Source organism: Rhinolophus sinicus, chromosome 2 (assembly GCF_057876585.1).
Source record: "Rhinolophus sinicus isolate RSI-liver-muscle chromosome 2, RSI-T2T, whole genome shotgun sequence".
NCBI lineage: Eukaryota > Metazoa > Chordata > Mammalia > Chiroptera > Rhinolophidae > Rhinolophus > Rhinolophus sinicus.
This window is the reverse complement of record NC_142502.1, coordinates 8,004,224-8,023,716: the sequence shown is the minus strand read 5'-3', so window position 1 is coordinate 8,023,716 and position 19,493 is coordinate 8,004,224. Positions and strand designations below refer to the sequence as shown.

Genomic DNA, 19,493 nt, shown 5'->3' with positions numbered 1-19,493 from the left:
CCACAAAGCCCGTTTCTCAGTTGTTTAGCAGTGTCCTACTGACATACAGTTGGTTCTAACCATCACTGTGCCTGGCATGTTTATCCCCACATCCTTAAGCTGAACTGAGCCACTGGTGTACAGTAAACACTAAAAAATGGAACGAAGGTGAGAATGGACTTAATGGGTCTTTTCCTCTGCCCTTACTCCTTGGATGTTGAGTAGATCCATGAGTAAGTCAACCAGGACCTTAAGGTGAGAGGGTCTGCCCCTGAGGCACATGCCCCTCCCACAGGCTTTCTGTGGGGCTGCAGGGAAAGCACGTCCCAATCATTGACCAAAAAGAGTGTTTTGGCTAGTACCATTCATCTGTTACGCTAAAAGAATTTTCCACTTGATTCTACTAAAGAAAAGAAATGAAGTCTTGGCTTCTGGAAGATATGTTACATATGGCTCCCTACTGAACAATCTTTGATGCTCTAGTGGATTTAAAAAGTGAGTGCTGTTCACACACTGGATAATTTGTTTCCTGCAGGTAGCATGATTGGGCCCATGTAATTTTTTCATTTTTAATTGTTTGCATTTCTTAATTTTTAAAATATGGAATAAATTCAAAAGATTTGAAAGATTATAATACAGTAAAATTTCTCTCTTCCTCACCCCTAGCCACCTACATTTTTTTCCCCTGGAGGCAACTGATGTTATTTTTTAATCCCTCCTGAGATTTTTAATTTTATTTCTCTTTGTTAAGCTGAGCAACAGAGAATAGCACTTGAATGCATTAGTACATAAGCTGTATGGAACCATCCAGAATTTTTAAGCCAAAATTCACACTCTCTTCTGTAGGCAAGAGAGGTGAACTCATGAATGAGACTGGCAATGACCACTGGGCTGGAAAGGCATCTCAGCCCTCGCCAATCTAAGCACCAGCCTTACAGAGGTGCTTCAGAAACAAAGGCCTGCGGTGCCATGGGAATGCTGGCCAGTCAGCCTCCAGGCCGGCCATTCAAGGTGATAGCTATGGAGACAGAATTTGGCTTATCTTAACAAAAAATAATAATTATTATTATAACAATAATTAATCTCTGCATACCTCACAGGAGAGAGTATTAAACATAAAAGAGAGTTGACAGGCAGTTTCATCCTGATTTTAACCTACTGTGAAACTTAAATGCAGATTTATTATTTTTTAACTTATTTTGTCTTCTCTAAATATTTTAGTTGCAATCTAGGCTTTCTCTTAAAATGTCTTTGTTAATCAAATTAAACCTTAGCATTTAAAGCAGGGGTGTCCAAACTGCGGCCCGGGATCCATTTTTAATTGGCCAGCAGCAAATTCCAAAAATATATTTAGTTTACTTAAATAAACCAGGTGAGGCAATACATACTTCACCTCGAATGAGTGGCCCGGCTGTCTGTGTATTTTACCGCATATGGCCCTTGGCGAAAAACGTTGAAAAAAGTTTGGACACCGCTGGTTTAAAGAAACCACTTGGAAGTTCCCTATAAATCTCTGTACTGCTCATGAAATGGAAATTGAAGTCCGTTAAGACAGGGACGGTCCTGAGTGGAGGCGCATTTTATCCCACCTGCCCCCCGTCACGTCTCCCCTGGCCGTCGCGCTCAGCAGACCCGCGGTTGCCTGAGGTTGCCCTGAGCTTGGCAATCTGGTCATCACAACTGTCTGCAGTCAGTCATCCTTCTGATTGCAAATGAGGTTTTAACAAAATACATTTATCATAACCTAGCTCATTCCAAAACAGAATTTAAGTCTAAGGTAGGTTTTTAATGTTCTAAATGTGTGGTTCTATAGACAGACCATTGACAATGGGTCTGGGCTAGACCGAGAACTTGTTCATGAACCCAGACAGTGGCTGGGGTGGCTGTGTGTGTGCCGAGGATGGCGGGCTGCAGCTCTGTCTTCGATGGCAGGAAAACCGCCGCCCGTTTCTCCTCTGGTGACTGTTGGCTCTTGGCTCTCCTCACGTCTCTCTAACCATCTTTCCTCCTCCCACCAGTAATCTATAAAACCAGCCTCCTGCATCTCCAGCCGCGGCAGATGACCATCTATCTCCCAGAGGTTCGGAAGATTTCCATGGACTACGTTAACTTACCTGTCTTCAACCCGAATGTTTTCAGTGAAGATGAAGATGATTTACCAGGTGTGTTCACATGTAACCTAGTTTCTCCTGAGCCCTCTCTTAGTGGGTCGTGATGGGACAGTGGTGGTTGCTTCACACCTTCCGTGGGAGCTTCGCAGGTGAAATCTGAAACCAGCCCCCTTAACTCGGAGGGCAGGGAGAGACCAAAGAAAGAGGGAGGCAGGCCGCTCTAGATCAGTAGGCGGCAGTTTTAATGAGCAAAGGAACTTACGGGGCTGCAAGACTAGTCTAGTAGATTTCCGCACCTGCTGCCAGAATCTTAAACGTGTATGTAGAGTCCCTAGCTGGGGTCAGTCACGTACACCATCCAGCTAGTCTCAAAATCACATTTCTACCTCAAGGCTCTGTGTCCTTCAGGCAGCTTCTGGGAGCTGCGAGGGCAAGTGGAATGCATATGCCAGAGACGGGGAGGCGGTGGGGAGCCCCCAGTTGTCCAGGTCCAGCTCTCAGGTCAACCAGTGACGTCCCCCAACAGGATTACACATGTCAGTCTGTGCCTGCTGCTTGGCTGCCTTGGTTTGAAAACGGTGTAACTTCCTCAGTAAGGTTGGTGGTGTAGTGGCGTGTCACAGGAGAAGGGATGCTGGTTTGGAGAGGAGGGAAGCGACCAGAGCAAGGGCGGTCGAGGTGGCTGTGATGCCTCCTGTTTGCAGAGTACTTCTACCATCTCCTTTATCCTCCAGTAACCCCCTTAGTCATGTGGCCAGATTAAGAGACGTTAAGGACTAATCAGGACTCAAGTCAGAGCTGCACTGCGGTGTCGCTGACCCTAGCCTCGCCCTCATCCTCTCATTGCCTCCTGAGACCGTGGCATCACGCGGACGGGCTGCTGAGCCCACAGAGCCAGGCGTCTCAAACCTGCCCCATCCCAGGTGGAAAACCTGTACGTTTAAACACCTCTCTCCCACCTTGTAGTGTAGGTCTCAGTGCATAGAAGCCTGGTCTGAGTTAAAGGTAAAATCAGGTACAGTTTTTAAAATCCTGGTTTACAAATGTTCAAATATCTAAACCAGAGGTGTCCAAACTTTTTTCAATGTTTTTTACCAAGGGCCATATGTGGTAAAATACACAAACAGCCGGGCCACTCACTCGAGGTGAAGTACGTATTGCTTCACCTGGTTTATTTAAGTAAACTAAATATATTTTTGGAATTTGCTGCGGGCCAATCAACAATGGATTGCAGACTGCATTTGGCCCGCGGGCCGCAGTTTTGACACCCCTGATCTACAGTATCTTAAGTGTTTTCTAGTGGGGGGGAATCCTGATTTGATAAATAGATTAGAATGATTTCTAATTAGTCTGCCAATTATTTATATGTAACTATTCTCAATTTTATAAATATGGAGACTCCTCTACTTACAACCAGGCAAGGTTCTGAAAGTCTGGTTTCTGAGCCAGAGGAATCCTACGTTCTCCTGTATCTGTGGTTCTTGAACAGAGGGGCTCTCGTCCTCGCTGTGGGACAGGGAGGGACAGGGAAGGCAGGCTGTGAAGCTTGGGGGACTGGTTTGCCTTCTCTCAGCCCAGTTTTTACCTGTAAAATGACCTGTCCTGTTCTTTGTGACAAGAGCCGTCTGTGGTTCTCTAATGGCACACCTGTCCTCATGGGGGGGGCAGGTGTTTAGACTGAAGCAGTCCTAATGGGCGAGGCTTTGCAACCGCGGATACCTGCAGTTTGGTCAAGCCTCACACGCTTGAACTTTAGAGCACATTCCCCGCCGTTTCTGAATCTTGGATTCAGAAGTTGCTCTTACACGTTCCCCTTTACCCCCTCCCTGCTATCCCAGTGTGGCTAGTGTAGCTCTCCAGTGCTCAGCTGTCCCTGCTGCTGTTGTCACTGCCCGTGGTTCTCAGTGAGAGTAGGGAACATTTTGTGTCAGGACCTACACATAACACTGGTGACACAGCAAAGAATCTCTCCTTTAGCAGGGAAGACGCCTGCCCCCAGTATGCCATTCAGATGAGAGAGCATCTGGAAGAGGGGTCTGGATAGGAGCAATAGAAAACTTGAGATAGGACCCAGATTCGTGCAGCCAGGGGAGGGTTACATCTCACTAGAGGACCCCAAGGAAGGGTGTGGGGGAGCATGTCTGTTACAGGCACCGGGGGTGGGCTCAGCTTTGGGGGACTGGCGGCTCAATCGGTAGTTCTGGTGAAAGACCAGCAGCCTTTACAATTAGCCTATTAAGCCCTATTTCCTGCTCATGCCCTATTTGCCACACAGCACTCCGAGAGGCCAGGTGAGCACACCTGCCCGTGCTCAGTGGGCACGTTGGACAGCATGGCCCAGAACGGTGGCTGCGAGCACAGGCACATGTCTGCAGGGGGTCGCTCAGGGGCATGCTCGGCTAAACCCCGCCAGGCGCAAACAGGATGTTTCCAGGGTTCCTATTCAGTGTGGTCCTTACATGCTTTTCAAAATGCTGAAAACCAGACAAATTAGGAAATGAGCCTTCTCCTAGCATACAACTTTGCTGAGGATTCTTGTCATTGGTTTCTCTGCTCCATTTTACATAGTTCTATTTACAGGAACCTAATTTACATACAAATTTCAGATACAGGGCTGCTGCATGGCACGTCCCTCATTGACGGTGGATACACCTTCTCGGGAACTAAGGCATGAGTCCTCAGTGGGTTTCATACTGTACCATTGCCCTCTTACGTAAAAGAGTGGGCTGTTTTATGAATATCATGAGTAAAAAGCATCTTTAAACAATTAAGTATTTGCCCTGGTACCATTCAGGCACATGGTACCCAATTAAGAATGTTCAAAAGTATATTCATTGAAAAGCCCTGACAGCGCCTTTAGCGAATGGATGAGTGCCGGCTGCCCTGCAGGGCGCACCAATTGTCTGGATGTCCTTTCAGAAACATGGGAGAAGTTGTGTGTAACTGGTGTGAACAGTCCAGCTTTCCCCAAACAAATACATCTCTGTCTATAGCAGTTGCGTTTTGTACTCAAAATGACTGGATGAGTTGAGAGGCGTTGCTTTTTCTGCTCCAGTTTCGAGGCTGTGTTGTAAGCAGTCCATTTGTCTCATTTCCTTCCAGTGACGGGAGCATCTGGCGTCCCCGAGAACAACCCACCCTGTACCGTCAACATCCCCATCGCGCCCATCCACAGCTCCGCGCAAGCTATGTCCCCCACGCAGAGCATCGGCCTGGTGCAATCGCTGCTGGCCAATCAGAACGTGCAGCTGGATGTCCTGACCAATCAGACCACAGCCGTGGGGGCAGCTGAGCACACAAGTGACAGCGCCACCCAGTACCCCATCTCCAACCGCTACTCCAGCCCTGGACAGGTGATCTTCGGAGGCGTGGAGATGGGCCGTCTTATCCCCAACCCCCCGCAGCTGGCCCCCCCGCAGCTGGCCCTGCCGCCGCCATCTCAGGGGGCGCTCCAGCTGGCGGCGGTGGACCACGGAGACCGCGAGCACGACCACCTGCAGAAGCCAGCCAAGGCGCTGCGGCCCGCGCCGCCACTGACCACGGAGGGGGACGCCGTGGTGTTCGGCACCACCCCGGAGGTCCAGGCGGTGAAGCTGAACCCTCCACCCCCTTACCCAGGAACCATCCCCGCCGCCCCCACCACGGCAGCGCCTCCGCCCCCGCTGCTGCCCCCGCAGCCCCCGGTAGATGTGTGCTTGAAGAAGGGCGACTTCTCGCTGTACCCCACGGCTGCGCATTACCAGCCACCGCTGGGCTACGAGAGGATCACCACGTTCGACAGCAGCGGCAACGTGGAGGAGGTGTGCCGGCCGCGGACGCGGATGCTCTGCTCCCAGAACACCTACACGCTCCCTGGCCCGGGCAGCTCGGCCACCCTGAGGCTCACCGCCACCGAGAAGAAGGTGCCCCAGCCGTGCACCAGCGCGACCCTGAACCGCCTGACGGTCCCGCGCTACTCAATCCCCACAGGTGACCCGCCTCCCTATCCTGACGTGGGGGGCCCGCTGGGCCCGGGCCGAGGCGCGTCCCCGAGGCTGGACAGCGGCCTCATCCACGCCACGCTGCGCAGGAACAACCGCGAGGTGGCGCTCAAGGCGGCGGCGCTGGCCGAGCCCCCGCGGGCCCCACCGCAGCACCCGCCTTTGCAGCACCCTCCCTTGCAGCACCCTGCCAAACCCAAGGGTGCCGCGCAGTTCCCTGCGCGGCCCCCGGGTGCCCTCTACACCTGCAGCCAGTGCAGTGGCGGGGGCGCGGCCGGGAGGCCCGAGCCGGGCGCGGGGGGCGCGCAGGCGGCCAGCACCTCCCCGCTGGCCTCCCAGTCCTCGTACAGCCTCCTGAGCCCGCCCGACAGCGCCCGCGAGCGCACCGACTACGTCAACTCGGCCTTCACCGAGGATGAGGCGCTGGCCCAGCACTGTCCTGGGGAGAAGCCCCTGAGGCACCCCTCGCTGCCCGAAGCTGCCCTGGCCGTGAAACGGCCGCCCCCTTACCAGTGGGACCCTGTGCTGGGGGAGGACATCTGGGTGCCTCAGGAAAGGACAGCACAGACTGCAGTGCCCAATCCTCTGAAACTGTCCCCTCTGATGGTAGGTCAGAGCCAGCACCTGGACGTGTCCCGAGTGCCCTTTGTCTCCCCCAAGTCTCCTGCCAGCCCTACTGCCACTTTCCAAACAGGCTATGGGATGGGAGTGCCATATCCAGGAAGCTATAACGCCCCTCCCTTGCCGGGAGTGCAGGCTCCCTGCTCCCCAAAAAACACCCTCTCCCCCACCCAGTTTGCACAACAGGAGCCCACGGTGGTCCTGCAGCCGGCCTACCCCCCCAGCCTCTCCTACTGCACCTTGCCCCCCATGTATCCCGGAAGCAGCACGTGCTCGAGTTTACAGCTGCCACCCATCGCCTTGCACCCCTGGAATTCCTACAGCGCGTGCCCACCCCTGCAGAACCCCCAGGGCTCACTCCCCCCCAAGGCACACTTGGTGGTGGAGAAGCCCCTAGTGTCCCCACCGCCCACCGACCTCCAAAGCCACCTGGGCACAGAGGTGATGGTGGAGACGGCCGACGCCTTCCAGGAGGTCCTCTCCCTGACCGAAAGCCCCGTTCCCCAGCGGACAGAGAAATTCGGCAAGAAGAGCCGTAAGCGCCTGGACAGCCGAGCCGAGGAAGGAAACGTCCAGGCTATCACTGAGGGCAAAGTGAAGAAGGAGGCACGGACTTTGAGTGACTTTAATTCCCTCATCTCCAGCCCCCGCCTGGGGAGAGAGAAGAAGAAAGTGAAGAGTCAGAAAGAGCAGCTGAAATCGAAGAAGCTGAATAAGACCAGTGAGTTCCAGGACAGCTCAGAGAGCGAGGCGGAGCTGTTTATCAGCGGGGACGAGCTCATGAACCAGAGCCAGGGCAGCAAGAAGGGCTGGAAGAGCAAGCGCAGCCTCAGGACAGCCGGCGAGCTGGAGGACTTCAAGTGCCGCAAGGCCAGCGAGAAGGACGACGGGCGGCTGGGCAGCCAAGGCTTCGTGTACGTCATGGCCAACAAGCAGCCTCTCTGGAACGAGGCCACCCAGGTTTACCAGCTGGATTTCGGGGGACGGGTGACCCAGGAGTCAGCTAAGAACTTCCAGATCGAGCTGGAGGGGCGGCAGGTAAGCATGTCCCGCGGCCTGGCCAGATTCGTGACTTCCGGCCTCAGCAGGTCTCTGTCGGTTAAGAACCTGCTAAAGGGTCTCCATGCCTTGGCCTTTGAGGAGCATTTCCCAAAGGCCTCCTGGGAAATGCGGAAGCTAACTGATCCTCAGGTGGGGCCAGTCGGGTTGTAATTTTCAGGGTGCCCATTGCTGTCTTTTATTTCTCATCAAAGTAACATGTGGACTGATTTTTTAAAGTCAAATGATCCTATAGACCCGTGAGGAGAGCTAGCAGGCCCTGCCCGCCCTTGGCCTCTCCCAAAGCCTGCTTTCCAGAGGCACGTGCTTCCAGCTCTGCTTGCTGCTTTCCGGTGTTTGCCACCATATTTGTAAAGCACACATTTCTACTTGTATTTATTAATTGTTCAGTTTTGACATCGTGCATTGAGTTTTTCCTGAGGAACGTGAGGGTTTATTTTCTTAACCCCCACCCCATGCACACACACGTGTGAACTTCCCTTCCCACCCTTTTCTTAGTTGTAATAAAAGTCACTGGTTACCTTATGAGGCCAGTAAATACGAGTCGCAGCTGAGCCGTGTCGTACGGTTTAATTACATTCCCTTTTTTATTGTGTAGGTTTTTTTCCCTAGACATAATAATTACTCAGTTTTTGTTTGCTTATTTCTGTGTGCGTTTATTAGTAAGTCATTCCCTGGTTCCCTGGCAGGATGTTGATCTCCTCTCAGTACAGTTAAACACATTAGGTAATTTGTCAGTTCTTTCTGCTCCAATGTGGGACGGTGGCTCTAGCCGTGCTGTGTAGCTGTTTTCTGGGACTACCGTTCTCCATCATCCTGGGAATTCCCTTCACCTCTCCTGCTTACATCGCATTTTCATTAATTCACCCAACAAATATTTATGGCGCACTTGCGATATGCCTGGCATTCCTCTGAGCCAGGAATCAGCAAACTGGCCCACGGGCCAGTCTGGACTGCTGCCTCTTTTTTGTAAAGTTTTATTGGCACGTAGCCATGCCCATCACGTCAGTATTGTCCGTGTGCTTTCGCCCTACAGCTTAGTTAAGTGGTGGTGACAAAGACCTTGGGACGTACAAAGCCTAAAACATTTGTCATTGGCCCTTTACAGAGGGCTTGCCCTCTGCTCTAACTGCAGAAATTGGAGCAATGAGGTAAACAGGCCCTGTCCTTATGGAGTTTACAAAAATGAAGAAAGGCCATAAACAAATATATGTAATATAATGTCACTGTACGTACTGAGATGACAAAGGAAAGCAGGCGAGGGAGGTGAGCATGATGGGAAGATGTGCTACGTTCTGTCCCTCTCTGAGCAGTGATGTTTGACAATTACAACTGATATTTCTCTTAAGCCTTTTCTCAGCCTGTAGATTCTTCTTTTACTTTTTCTTTCTCCTGTCTGTTTCCTTGGTTAGGAAACCACTTCATTTGACCTGTGGAGCTTCCCACACTCTGAGTTGAGCTCATTGTGTCCCCACTGCGTTGCTTCACATGTTCCTCTGTCCCTTTATTTCTGACAAACTCGTAGTTAGATCTAGAAGCTATCAGAGTCACTTTTGTTGGAAAACTATCTCATAGACCATGCTGTCAGCTTCCAGCAGGAGCCGCGCACACCTGGTTGCCCTGTCCCACCTGGTTTTCCTGTAATGTCTTTGCCTCACTGCCTCCCAGGTGATGCAGTTTGGGAGGATCGACGGCAGCGCGTACATTCTGGACTTCCAGTACCCCTTCTCCGCTGTGCAGGCCTTTGCAGTCGCCCTGGCCAACGTGACACAGCGCCTCAAGTGACGAGACTGGTGTAGGGAAGAGAAAGAGAGGCCGAGGAGCCTTTTCAGAGGGGTGTGATCACAGATGCTGCAGCAGCTCGCCTGGGCCCGGTGCCTGGGGGACCAGAAGACGAGCAAACTGGAACAGTCTGTCAGGCCCAGGAGAGGACACTGACCTTCACCGTTGTCGTTTGTTGGGGCTTTTATTATCTTGACTGTCTTTCTTTTCTTCTTCCTTTTAAACAACAACAAAAAATATAGGAGAGTGGTATTTGGAAGCAAAGGTGCCAGGCACCCAAAGTTTTTTAGGAAGCGTAATTGCTTGTAAGGTTGTACTGGGTCAGCTGCAGACAGGGGGCCCCTGAGAAGGAAGAGGCACTGCCTTCTAGCTGCTCTTCTTTTAGACAGAAGGAGTATGCAATATTTTCATTCTCCACAACATCACCACTAGTGTACAAACAAGAAACTTTTTGTAAAAAACACAACCAAAAATCCTGAAGGTACAGTTTCTCTTGGGGGGACAACATTTACTTCACACATATTCTGTTACTCCTTCAAAAGTGACTTGATGAGTGAAGGGTATTTTGGCACATGCGCAGTGTGACTAATACAACAGGCTCTTATGGGGGTGCTATTACCAGGTTTGAATATGATTTGCTCCTGATACGTAGGGGGAGGGATAACGGGCGAGGAAGGCACTCCTGCACACGTGCGCGTGGGTGATTTACGTAGAGGGACTTGAAATAGTACAAGGGCTACGCTCCTCTCGGGAGGATGTTTACATTGAAGTCCCCACTAGTTTTATAATCTGTCACAATTCCATAGGTTCAGTATGATTGACTCGAGGAGAAGGTAAGAGACAAAAGTGGAAAGACCCGAGCCTGCGGTGGGGGCCGCAGTTTTCTCAGCTAGCGCCTGGGTGAGTCACTGGGTTCCCACTCGCTGAGAAGTAACATTTATTCCCTCTCTCCTTTTATTGTTGATAAATAGCCTATTTATCTGGAAAATGTGACAGTAGACAGTATCTTTCCCATTAGACAACACTGTTCTACACTTTCTAAAAATGCTGGTGATACTGATTTGAAAGCACTCGTTTCCTCTTCTGAGCTACATTAAAATTCAATGGACTAGAAATGTTTTTCAACTGATTAGAAACGTAACCGAAAATTTTTAAGCATTTGCCAGGGTATTAAGAGGGAGAGTTTTAGTCAACTCTCTCACAGAAGTTCCACAGTCTTGTCTAGGAAAAAAGTTGCTTATTAACTGTACAGACTGTTTACAGAGGAGATAAACCACTGAGAGAACATAGTTAAAATTAGAGTATTTAAGGTAGTTGGTTTATTGTTCTTTGTTAATTGCAGAAAATCCACTGAGATGATCTTTTCTCCCCCCATCCCCTTCTCGGGGGACACCCTGATGACAAGACCCAGTTCCTGGTTTTCAGCCGCTCATGTCTGTGATGTTGTTTAGGGCACGAGCACAGGAACTGTCTGCTGGCTCGGGGTCCTCCATTTGGATTTTGTTTGAAAACAGAAGTGGAAGATACTACAGAGAAGTATTTTCAAAAAAAAAAAAAAAAAAAAAATTTTTTTTTTTTTTTTTAGTTCCCTGTTTAGGTTTAAAAATTGCAAAAGAAAGCGGCTCATTCCTTTCCCAGAGCAGAATGACATCCATCCACCACCGTTCTCTCTAGCCCCCAGAGAAACACAGATGAGGTTTTTTAATATGGTAAAGGCCATCTCCCAGCTAATACCAGAATTTCCCATCTTATATTTTAAAATATTGGACCTGATTCTTCGATGGGTAAATTCTTCCAGAAAGAATTTAGTAATGTATTCAGAATTATATAATTCTTTTATGTGAGTTTCTGTAGTTTGATACGATGTTTCAGTGCTTATTATTAGTTGTGCAATATGGTTATAGCCTATTTCTAAAATAATTTAAATGCAATTCCCTGTTTTATTGTCCAAGAGATAATAATTTATGTTGCTTTAATAGTGTCCTTAGGAGTTACTTTGTTGCTGTGTACTGGTGAGTTGTGCCCATTTTATTTATTTAGAAAAATAGTACGTTTGTAACGACTTACTTCGCAGCAGTATGTTTTGCTGCAAGAAATAAAGAGGATCTGATAGAAGGGTTTTTTGCTGGACAGTTTGTAACTTTTTCTAATCGGGGAAAACATTTCTATTAATCCTTTAAAAGTAAATTGTTTTGCATTTTCTGGTGTTGATTATATACACAGGAGAAGATCTCTTTGAGATAATATATCCTAAAACATTTCCCCTTCTTTTGAAAATTTTATTTTTAATTAAAAATAGAAGGTGATATGAAGTAAGAGGAAACTTAAAATGAGAGTAGCAAAGGCAGGAATTATGAATAGTAAGTTTCAGTTTTTAAAGTTCTGATTGGTTTTTGAGATATAAATACCATGAAAGGGTACATTTTCAAACTTTTCTTAATAAGAGTAAACATGGGGGAAATCCTGGTAATAAAAACTACAAATACATGTGTGAAGAGAAAGTGAGTATTTGTAGCAAATAATTAACTAAACTTCCTGAATTCTGAGCTCATTCCCCAAAAGGGATTTTCCCCACGTGGAGACAAAGGTGACTGTCGGTGATGGGTGTTTTGCACACATGTGAGTGAGCCTCGGAGTGAGCAGCTGTTTCTGGTCCTAACCCGCTTACACGGATGTCTGCACAGTTGTGCCGCAGGGTCTCTTAAGTTAATGGGGGTGCTTTTACTTGTTGTAAAAGTTATTTTCATTCGGTTAGCTCGATTTGTTAAATACTACTAAATTCAGTACTTCAACCAGCAGAATTATACATACTTCAGTTTATGAATAGCAATTTATGAATATTAAGGTACTTTAGTGAATCTCTAAATTTAAAACATTAGCCCAGTAAGTAGTCAACTGCATAAAGAATCCATACCTTTTTGAGGGAAACAGTATATTAACAAACATAAAAACCAATTTTACGTTTGTTTTAACTTTAACCTCATCAAACCAAAGACACAGATTTGTGTACCGTATACCCATTGAATGTATATCCTGACAAAACTGGCACCAAGGAAGCAGAAAATGTCAAAACTCCCCTGGCAGTGGAAGGCAAGGTCTTCGGGTTAGTTAGTAGTTTTCATGCGCGGCCATTCATTGCTCCCCTGCCAGGTGTCCCACGGGGACTTGCAAACCCATGTCCGTTCCTCCTGTAATCTTAGCAGAAAGTCAGGAGATCCAGGAGCCAACCTGCTCTGCCACAGAGTTGGGCCTCCATCTGTTCCTCTGTAACATGAAAGGAATGACCTGGACAATCTTCTAAACTCCCGTCCAGATCTAAGAGCCTGAGGGCTCAAAATGTGACAGTTTCATCATTCCACTTCACAAACTTGGAAGGTATGTTTTACAACATTGCCTTTTTGTAGAGAAATGTTTCTTTTCCTGTGTTAATGAGATACCTACTGAATGTAAATCAGGGCATTTCAAATACTATCTCTAGAAGATTCACCTCCAGAAACAAATGCATCTGGAATTGTGCTTGTTCTCATAAAATTACACAACACCAATTCCAGGTAAGACCAGGAGCCGCCCCCGGGTACTCCCTGCTCAGGGGCTGCCCTTGAGAACAGCCCTAGGATAAGTCATCGCTTGCCCCAAAGACCAGAGAGTGGGTTGAAAAGAACAAAGGAGTGTATGCCCGGGCCCTCGAGGACCGAGCGTGCTCCGCACTGCCATGCTGGCTTCACGTTCAGAAGGATTCTGGGAAAGGAGCCCATGTGTCGCTGTGTGGCCCATCTGTCACTTGGCCAAGTCAATGATTGTGAACAAAGTTAGTTGAGACAAAAGTGTGTCAAAAATGTTGTTTGAGTTCCTGGGATTTTGTAACAGCACATAACTCGGAGCTCTTCACCATTTATGTATTTCCTTGTCTCCGGCTGATAAAACTCTGAAGGGTTGTGGCTGATTTTGTTTTCATTTCTTTGGCTTTGTGCAATTTTCTTGTAACTTTACTTGTACCTATATTTTCTGTTTACAAGTTCTTTTAAAGGGGAAGGGTAGGATTCTAAGATCTCGTTTATTGTAGATAAATTTTTTTTCATATTGTAGAAAAGCATGGGTTATGCGTTTGACTGAAAAAGGCACTGACTGTATTATTTACCAAAGGGTTATTGTTTTTGCATTTGTTTATAAATGCATTATTTTGGTACTGTAAATTTGGACATAATTTCTGAGTTTATTACTACTGGCATTTTCTTTCTCCTTTTTTCCTTTTAAACTGTAAGTGCACAGGTCCCAGACCAAACCAGACCGCCAGCATGTTCCTGCCCAGACGTTGGGAGTGATGCATTGCCCTGTGTGCTGCAGTTCTCTGACGTGGGTTGGTTGGTTTGTTTTCAATTCAGCATCCTGCTTTGTTTCACTTTCCAAGCGAGAGCTGTTGAGATTCCCGATTGCATTCTAATGAGCTCACCCTGTTTTGCCTCTCTTCTTAATGTATTTTGTGTATTAGATTGTGAGGGAGATGTTCTAGAAGGCATTCACGGTTTGCATTCAAAATGGTGTGGTTTGTCCAAATTACTTTCAGTCTTTATTATTGAGGTGGATTAATCTTTTTTTTTCCTTGATGATTTGAAGTTGTAAGAGTTGTCCAGTTATTGCTTAATAAAATTTTGCAGATCAAAAAAAAAAGAAAATCAATTGGTTATGTGCGGAAGTCAGACGTGTCTTGTGTCCTTTAAGAAATCACCTCTCACCGTGGGCATGACCCCCTCTCCAAGTGCTTCTCTGATCCCTGGGTTACTGCCCACGGGTACTTGACACCCCGGGGTCCTTACTGTCATTGCTCCTCCTGAGAGGTCCGAGGCAGAGGTGGGGCTGTCTTCTCGATGAGCTGGTTTGAGTTTGTGTTTGTTTTCTCTTCCCCTCCCCTTGGTCCTTCCCTCCCACAATGCCTGAAATCTACTATTACAATCTTCTTTTCTTTTTTTGAAAGAGGACCCAAGTCAGGATGCACGGGTCACGGCACCTACAAGATCAGGTGTTAACTGCATTGACACTTCTGTTACTTTGTCGGAAACACTAACACCAGGTTTTGAGCAATTCCACTCTAAGTGCTAATATAACTGTTAATTGTTGTTATTACTGGTGAGTCTCAGTGCGCCTGTCACTGTGCCCATAGCAGGGGGACAGGGACTTGGGGGGTCATGGGAGGCTCTTCTGTAAACACTGTAGTTCCCATGGACATTTACAGAACTACCCCTTTGAGTTTTTTTTCACAGATAAAAATAGACATGATCACTCAGACTTTTGGAGACAGAACCAAAACCCACTGTCAACTCTAACAAATTCGAATCGTGTTAAGTTTCAAAATAATCGTAGGACTATATATCTGTGCTTTAAATAGTAGGCTAACTGAACTGAATTTTGTATGAGAATCAAAACATACCTCATTTTATTATGAAAGTTTGTGAACTTCAAGTTAATATGCACTGTATCTTTATCACGTCAACCAGGTAGCAAGGACTCCTGGTCTTTCCCGCCTCCAAGAAAAAACAACAAGGGACCAAAACCCTAACAGCCAGGCTGGGTCTGTGCTACAGACCCATGTCTGGAATTGCCACCCCCCACCCCCACCCCCACCTCCAGCCCCATGGCCACCTTTGGGGCCATTCAGTGTGAGTTGGTGTCTCCAGAAGAAATTTATTTTTAAGGCCCTGGTAAGAAAACTTAGCAAATCCCTTGCATTCTACAAATTTATTTTGAAAAGGATGCATGCTATTTTTATTCTAGTATTCTTTTCCTGGGAGTGTTAAGAGAATAGGGCATCAATTTAACTCTGAGAAAGTCGTTGTGGAAGAGAAAGGACTGCCTCATGGAGACTGCATTATGATGTCCCAAGAGTTGCCAGCTAAACCTCCAACTCCATTAGGAAGTGGATACCTTCTGCCTTCTTTTCCTTTCAGAAGAAAACTGAAGCATTGAGAGGTTGAAGTGATTTCTGATTCCATAGACAAAACTGATCTGAAATAGAATCCAAGATTTTGGGTTCACGTTAATGAATAGACCTAGTTTATTCCCAGCTTCTCTCTCTGGTGTTTCATAATGATTTGCCTGTAATGAGCTGTGAGCTACTTACACTTAGTCGTCTCCTGAGAAAGGCAGCGTTAGAGGTGGGCTGCCCTCGCCTGGCAGCAGGTGAGCTCATCTCCCTGCAGCTGAGACTGCTCACGCTTGAGTTGTCCTGAGAGTGAACATGCGGCTCCCAGGCTGTATTACTCCCCGGGTCAGAAAGAAGCAGGCCTGTGCAGATTTATTGCTGTGCTTCTTAGAAAGAGTTGCTCGATGCACTGAAGAGCAGGAAGCCATCCATGTGAACAGCGGGCTCGTTTCCTAAATGCGCTTCAAGTCACGTTCGATTGATAACTTCAAATAATAGCGAAGAAGCAGGAAACTGGGTGTCAGGTATGAAAAATAGTTCTACTTCATCTCGTCTGCTTTCCTTTTTCTGGGGTTCCTGCCCTCACTCTCTCTATTCCGGGCACGTTTGAGCCCGTTTTCCCTGCATGCACAACTGTAGATAACGCCCCAAGAATAAGGGGCGGCGGGGGGTGGGGGAGAGGCACTTGGATGATAAAGGCTAGCTGCCTGGCAGTTTCTTAGACTACTACTCAAGTTGCCTTCTCAATCATGCCAGCCATTTCCCACCATCTTCACCCATTAGGATTGGGGACAACCTTGTGCTTACCGTTTCCACTGTTCTCCAAAATGTGAGGGGGGAGGAGGCAGTCCTGACCCCGTTCCCCATTGCATGCAGGGAACCAAGAGTCACCATGTCTCCTTTTGGTTTGGCCTCCTGCTCATTTAAATGGCTTGTGGTTTCTCCTTTCCCATGAATTTTCGGTGTTTCCTGCCCGCCCGCTCCCCCAGGAGGATCTTATCTGAACCACCTATCACTACCTTGCCCTTTCACCTGGTAGTGGGTGCAATCCTTGCCACCAGAAGGAGAAAACCCTTGATCCTTGAATCCCTCTTCTTACCCAGCTGGTATCACGGAAACCTGGGCTTCTCCACGGCTACACGTTCCCTGGTAAAGGCGAGCAGCCCAGACACCACAGTACTTGAGACACAAACATGTAAGGCTCTGCTGCCAGAAGGAGTGTCCTCCAATATAATCATTCATTTCTTCCTGCGCTTGAGCCCCACAGGGTCCTCAAGTCCTGCTCGTCGCTTCCTCAAGTCCCTGGACTGACTGCAGGAGGCTTTTAAATCCTAGGATTACGATTTCTCACCGGTACTGAATTGTTTTAAATCCTCGGAGAAAAGATTCCTCTGCCAGGAAGAGACTGTCCCCATTCATTCTGTTAGAATGACCCCCCCCCCCAGCTGAGGCACCAAGTGGTTCATTTGACGGCCTGGATCCCAGGAGAGTTGGGAAAGGAACACGCTCTAAAAGCTGCCGAGCGTTGGATGGACTGAAATCCCTGCATCTCTGCCCCATCGTAGGCCAGCCTTCTGCTGCCATCGGCCGCACCCCAGTAGGTCTCCCACTTCCTTCCAGGGAGTCCCTCCCATGGGATGAGCTCATAAACATTCTCTTTTCCGGCACCCACACCTCTCGGCAGGTGCTGAACTCCTGGGGGGCCTAGAGAGAGTGGGTGTGACAGACTTTTAAGGGGATCCACCAAGTTTCTCCACAAACAGCTCCCACAAAGAGTGGCACCCCGAGACCACACCAGCCACGTGAGAAGGTCACGTTCCAAAGACCCGCTGGGTTCCCGGTGTAGATCCTGTTCGCAGGCACCCGAGCACTGGAGGTGAATCTTCTCGTTCCCGGATGTCACTGCTGCAGCCCTGCCCTCCACGGGCTGCGACAGCAGAACAGGGCTCAGGTCCACTAAGCCAGCCTCTCCTTTCTTAATGTCGTTATGGCGGTCTCTCAAGATGGTGCCTGAAAAATGTGATTTATCCATGTGGAATGAAGGACTGGTGACCTTGGACTTGAAAACCAGCCAAGAGACTTTTATAGGGAGCCTGGTCCCCTTTTTCCCTCAGTACTCTATAGAGACACAGCTAGAAATAATTTATTAGCTAAAGTCTAAATGGTGCGGCACAGGAATGTATGGCTTATGTGTAGTACCCAAAAAACACAAAAGCAAAGGTAAAACTGACCCCAACAACCCAACCCCATAGCAACGGCAAGTTCGACAACCCCGGTGGAAAGTATACTCTCCTGACGTACTAAGTCCCTCTTCACAAACCCTTTGTGGGAAGGTTTGGCCCCACATTAGAGGTGGGGAAATTTGAGGTAGAAGGTCCTGAGTGGCTTTGTTCAAAGCCAGGCAGTGTTGAAAGAGCCAGGAGCACGTCTCAGAGCCACCAAACCACAGCTCCAAAACAAAGGGGCTCCTGTGAAGCTTCATAAATGAAAAATGAGCACCGGTCCCCAGGGAGTGGAAGCCAGCACCTCGCTGTAAAAATGCCCGTCCAGGGAAATGAGTCCCCAGCCAGCGCCCAGGGTCAGGCCGCGCAGCCGGCCTGGACACGTGCTCTCCGCCTCCTTCCTCCTCGCAGGCAGACAGCTTCCCCTGAGGGATATGATGCTCCAAAGTCAGACGACCTGGACATCTCGGAAGTGAAAAGAAACTCAGTCGAAACTCAGAGAAGAGAGGCCACTCACCGCGACAGTTGACGTTTCATCCGAGAGCCTGCACTGCCAGCAGCAGACCTGCCTGGACCAGGGGGAGAGGGGTCACCGACAGGGGCCGTAAAGGGCTCTGGACTAAGAAGAACTAGAAAGGACAGCATCCCCAGAATTTTCCACACCCACCATCCGCCACCCTCCTGAGGGAAGGAAAGAGTTGACCTTCAGACCTCCCACATGGGCAGGGCAGAGCTGCACGAGGTGGTAGAGAGGGGGGCCCCAGCTAGAGCTCCCCGCAGTCTCCTTTAGGCCGCCCGCCCGGTGCTGTGAAGTGTGCCAGGTTCATTTCCCTCTTCTCACAGAGCAGGACTGTGCTCGCAGGGGCAGGACCCCTGAGTGTCAGTCCCTGCTCAGACCTGGTCCGGGCAGGTGCCAGATCGTGTCCACTGGGAGGCGCTCGTGCTGTGCATCTTTGGAATCGCAAGGTTCCAGGTAAGGGACGGGGAGGTCAGCAGGATTTGGGCATTCATATCCAGGCATGTTTCTTGGCAACAGTTTAGATTTTATTAAAAACTTGTAAAGTGTATCTCCGTAGCAAACATAACACTTCATCTGCCTGCGTGTGCCGTTGGAGGACAGAATTATAACAGACCAGACTTGAATGGGAAGCTCTTGGGAAAGGCTGGGTCACAGGTGCTCTCCTTTGAGGAGTCACAATACACATTAACCATGTGAAACGGATTCTAGATCAATGGGAACACCTGATGGGATAAGTCACTAGCCAGGGGCTCATGGAGAGACAACACGGGCTATTAGAAGAGCAGTGCTCTGAAGCCAGGAGCTTGGGAAGCTTATCCTGGACCTGTCACCCCAACTGTAGAACCTTGCTAGGCCACTCCACTCGGCTTCATTTTGCTCAACTGAAAAATGAGGAGATTGCACTCAGTATTTCCCAAGGCATATTCCACAGCACACTGAAGTAAAACAAGCTTCCGTTGCTGTAGGATTTTCCAGAAACTTCAATATGCTACTGTGTGTGCATGATGAAGAAATGCTACTGTGTGTGCAAGCGGAAGAAATAATTGAAATAAAGCAGGTCATTTTCCTCTTCTGCTAGAATGAAAAAAGCCTCCTTTGCTTCTCCAGTGGGCAAGAGACCCTTGCTGGAGTCTGAGGTATGTCTGCTGAGCGGCAAAGGTGTGAAGTTGTTTTGTTTGTACATTGTACTTTCTCACCAAGCTGAGCTGATGGAAACAGAAATGGGCTCTTGCCTATTGCAACCAACCACGATGCTAGTATCTCGCTTGTTCAATTTGCAACGCTAAGTAATGCAAATACAGT

At 48.6% G+C, this 19,493-nt stretch overlaps 1 protein-coding gene across 3 annotated transcripts in view; it reads left to right on the top strand.

Moving 5' to 3' along the window:
- Positions 1-14,229, top strand: part of TULP4 (TUB like protein 4) — a 202,835-nt gene extending 188,606 nt beyond the window's left edge. For all 3 annotated transcript variants that reach the window (XM_074333760.2, XM_074333761.2, XM_074333762.2), the window contains 3 exons: positions 1,998-2,141; positions 5,193-7,729; positions 9,419-14,229. In XM_074333760.2, the coding sequence (XP_074189861.2) occupies positions 1,998-2,141; positions 5,193-7,729; positions 9,419-9,535 (2,798 nt within the window). In that variant the 3' untranslated portion in view covers positions 9,536-14,229. The remainder of the gene's footprint in view (positions 1-1,997; positions 2,142-5,192; positions 7,730-9,418) is intronic.
- The last annotated feature ends 5,264 nt before the right edge of the window (positions 14,230-19,493 follow it).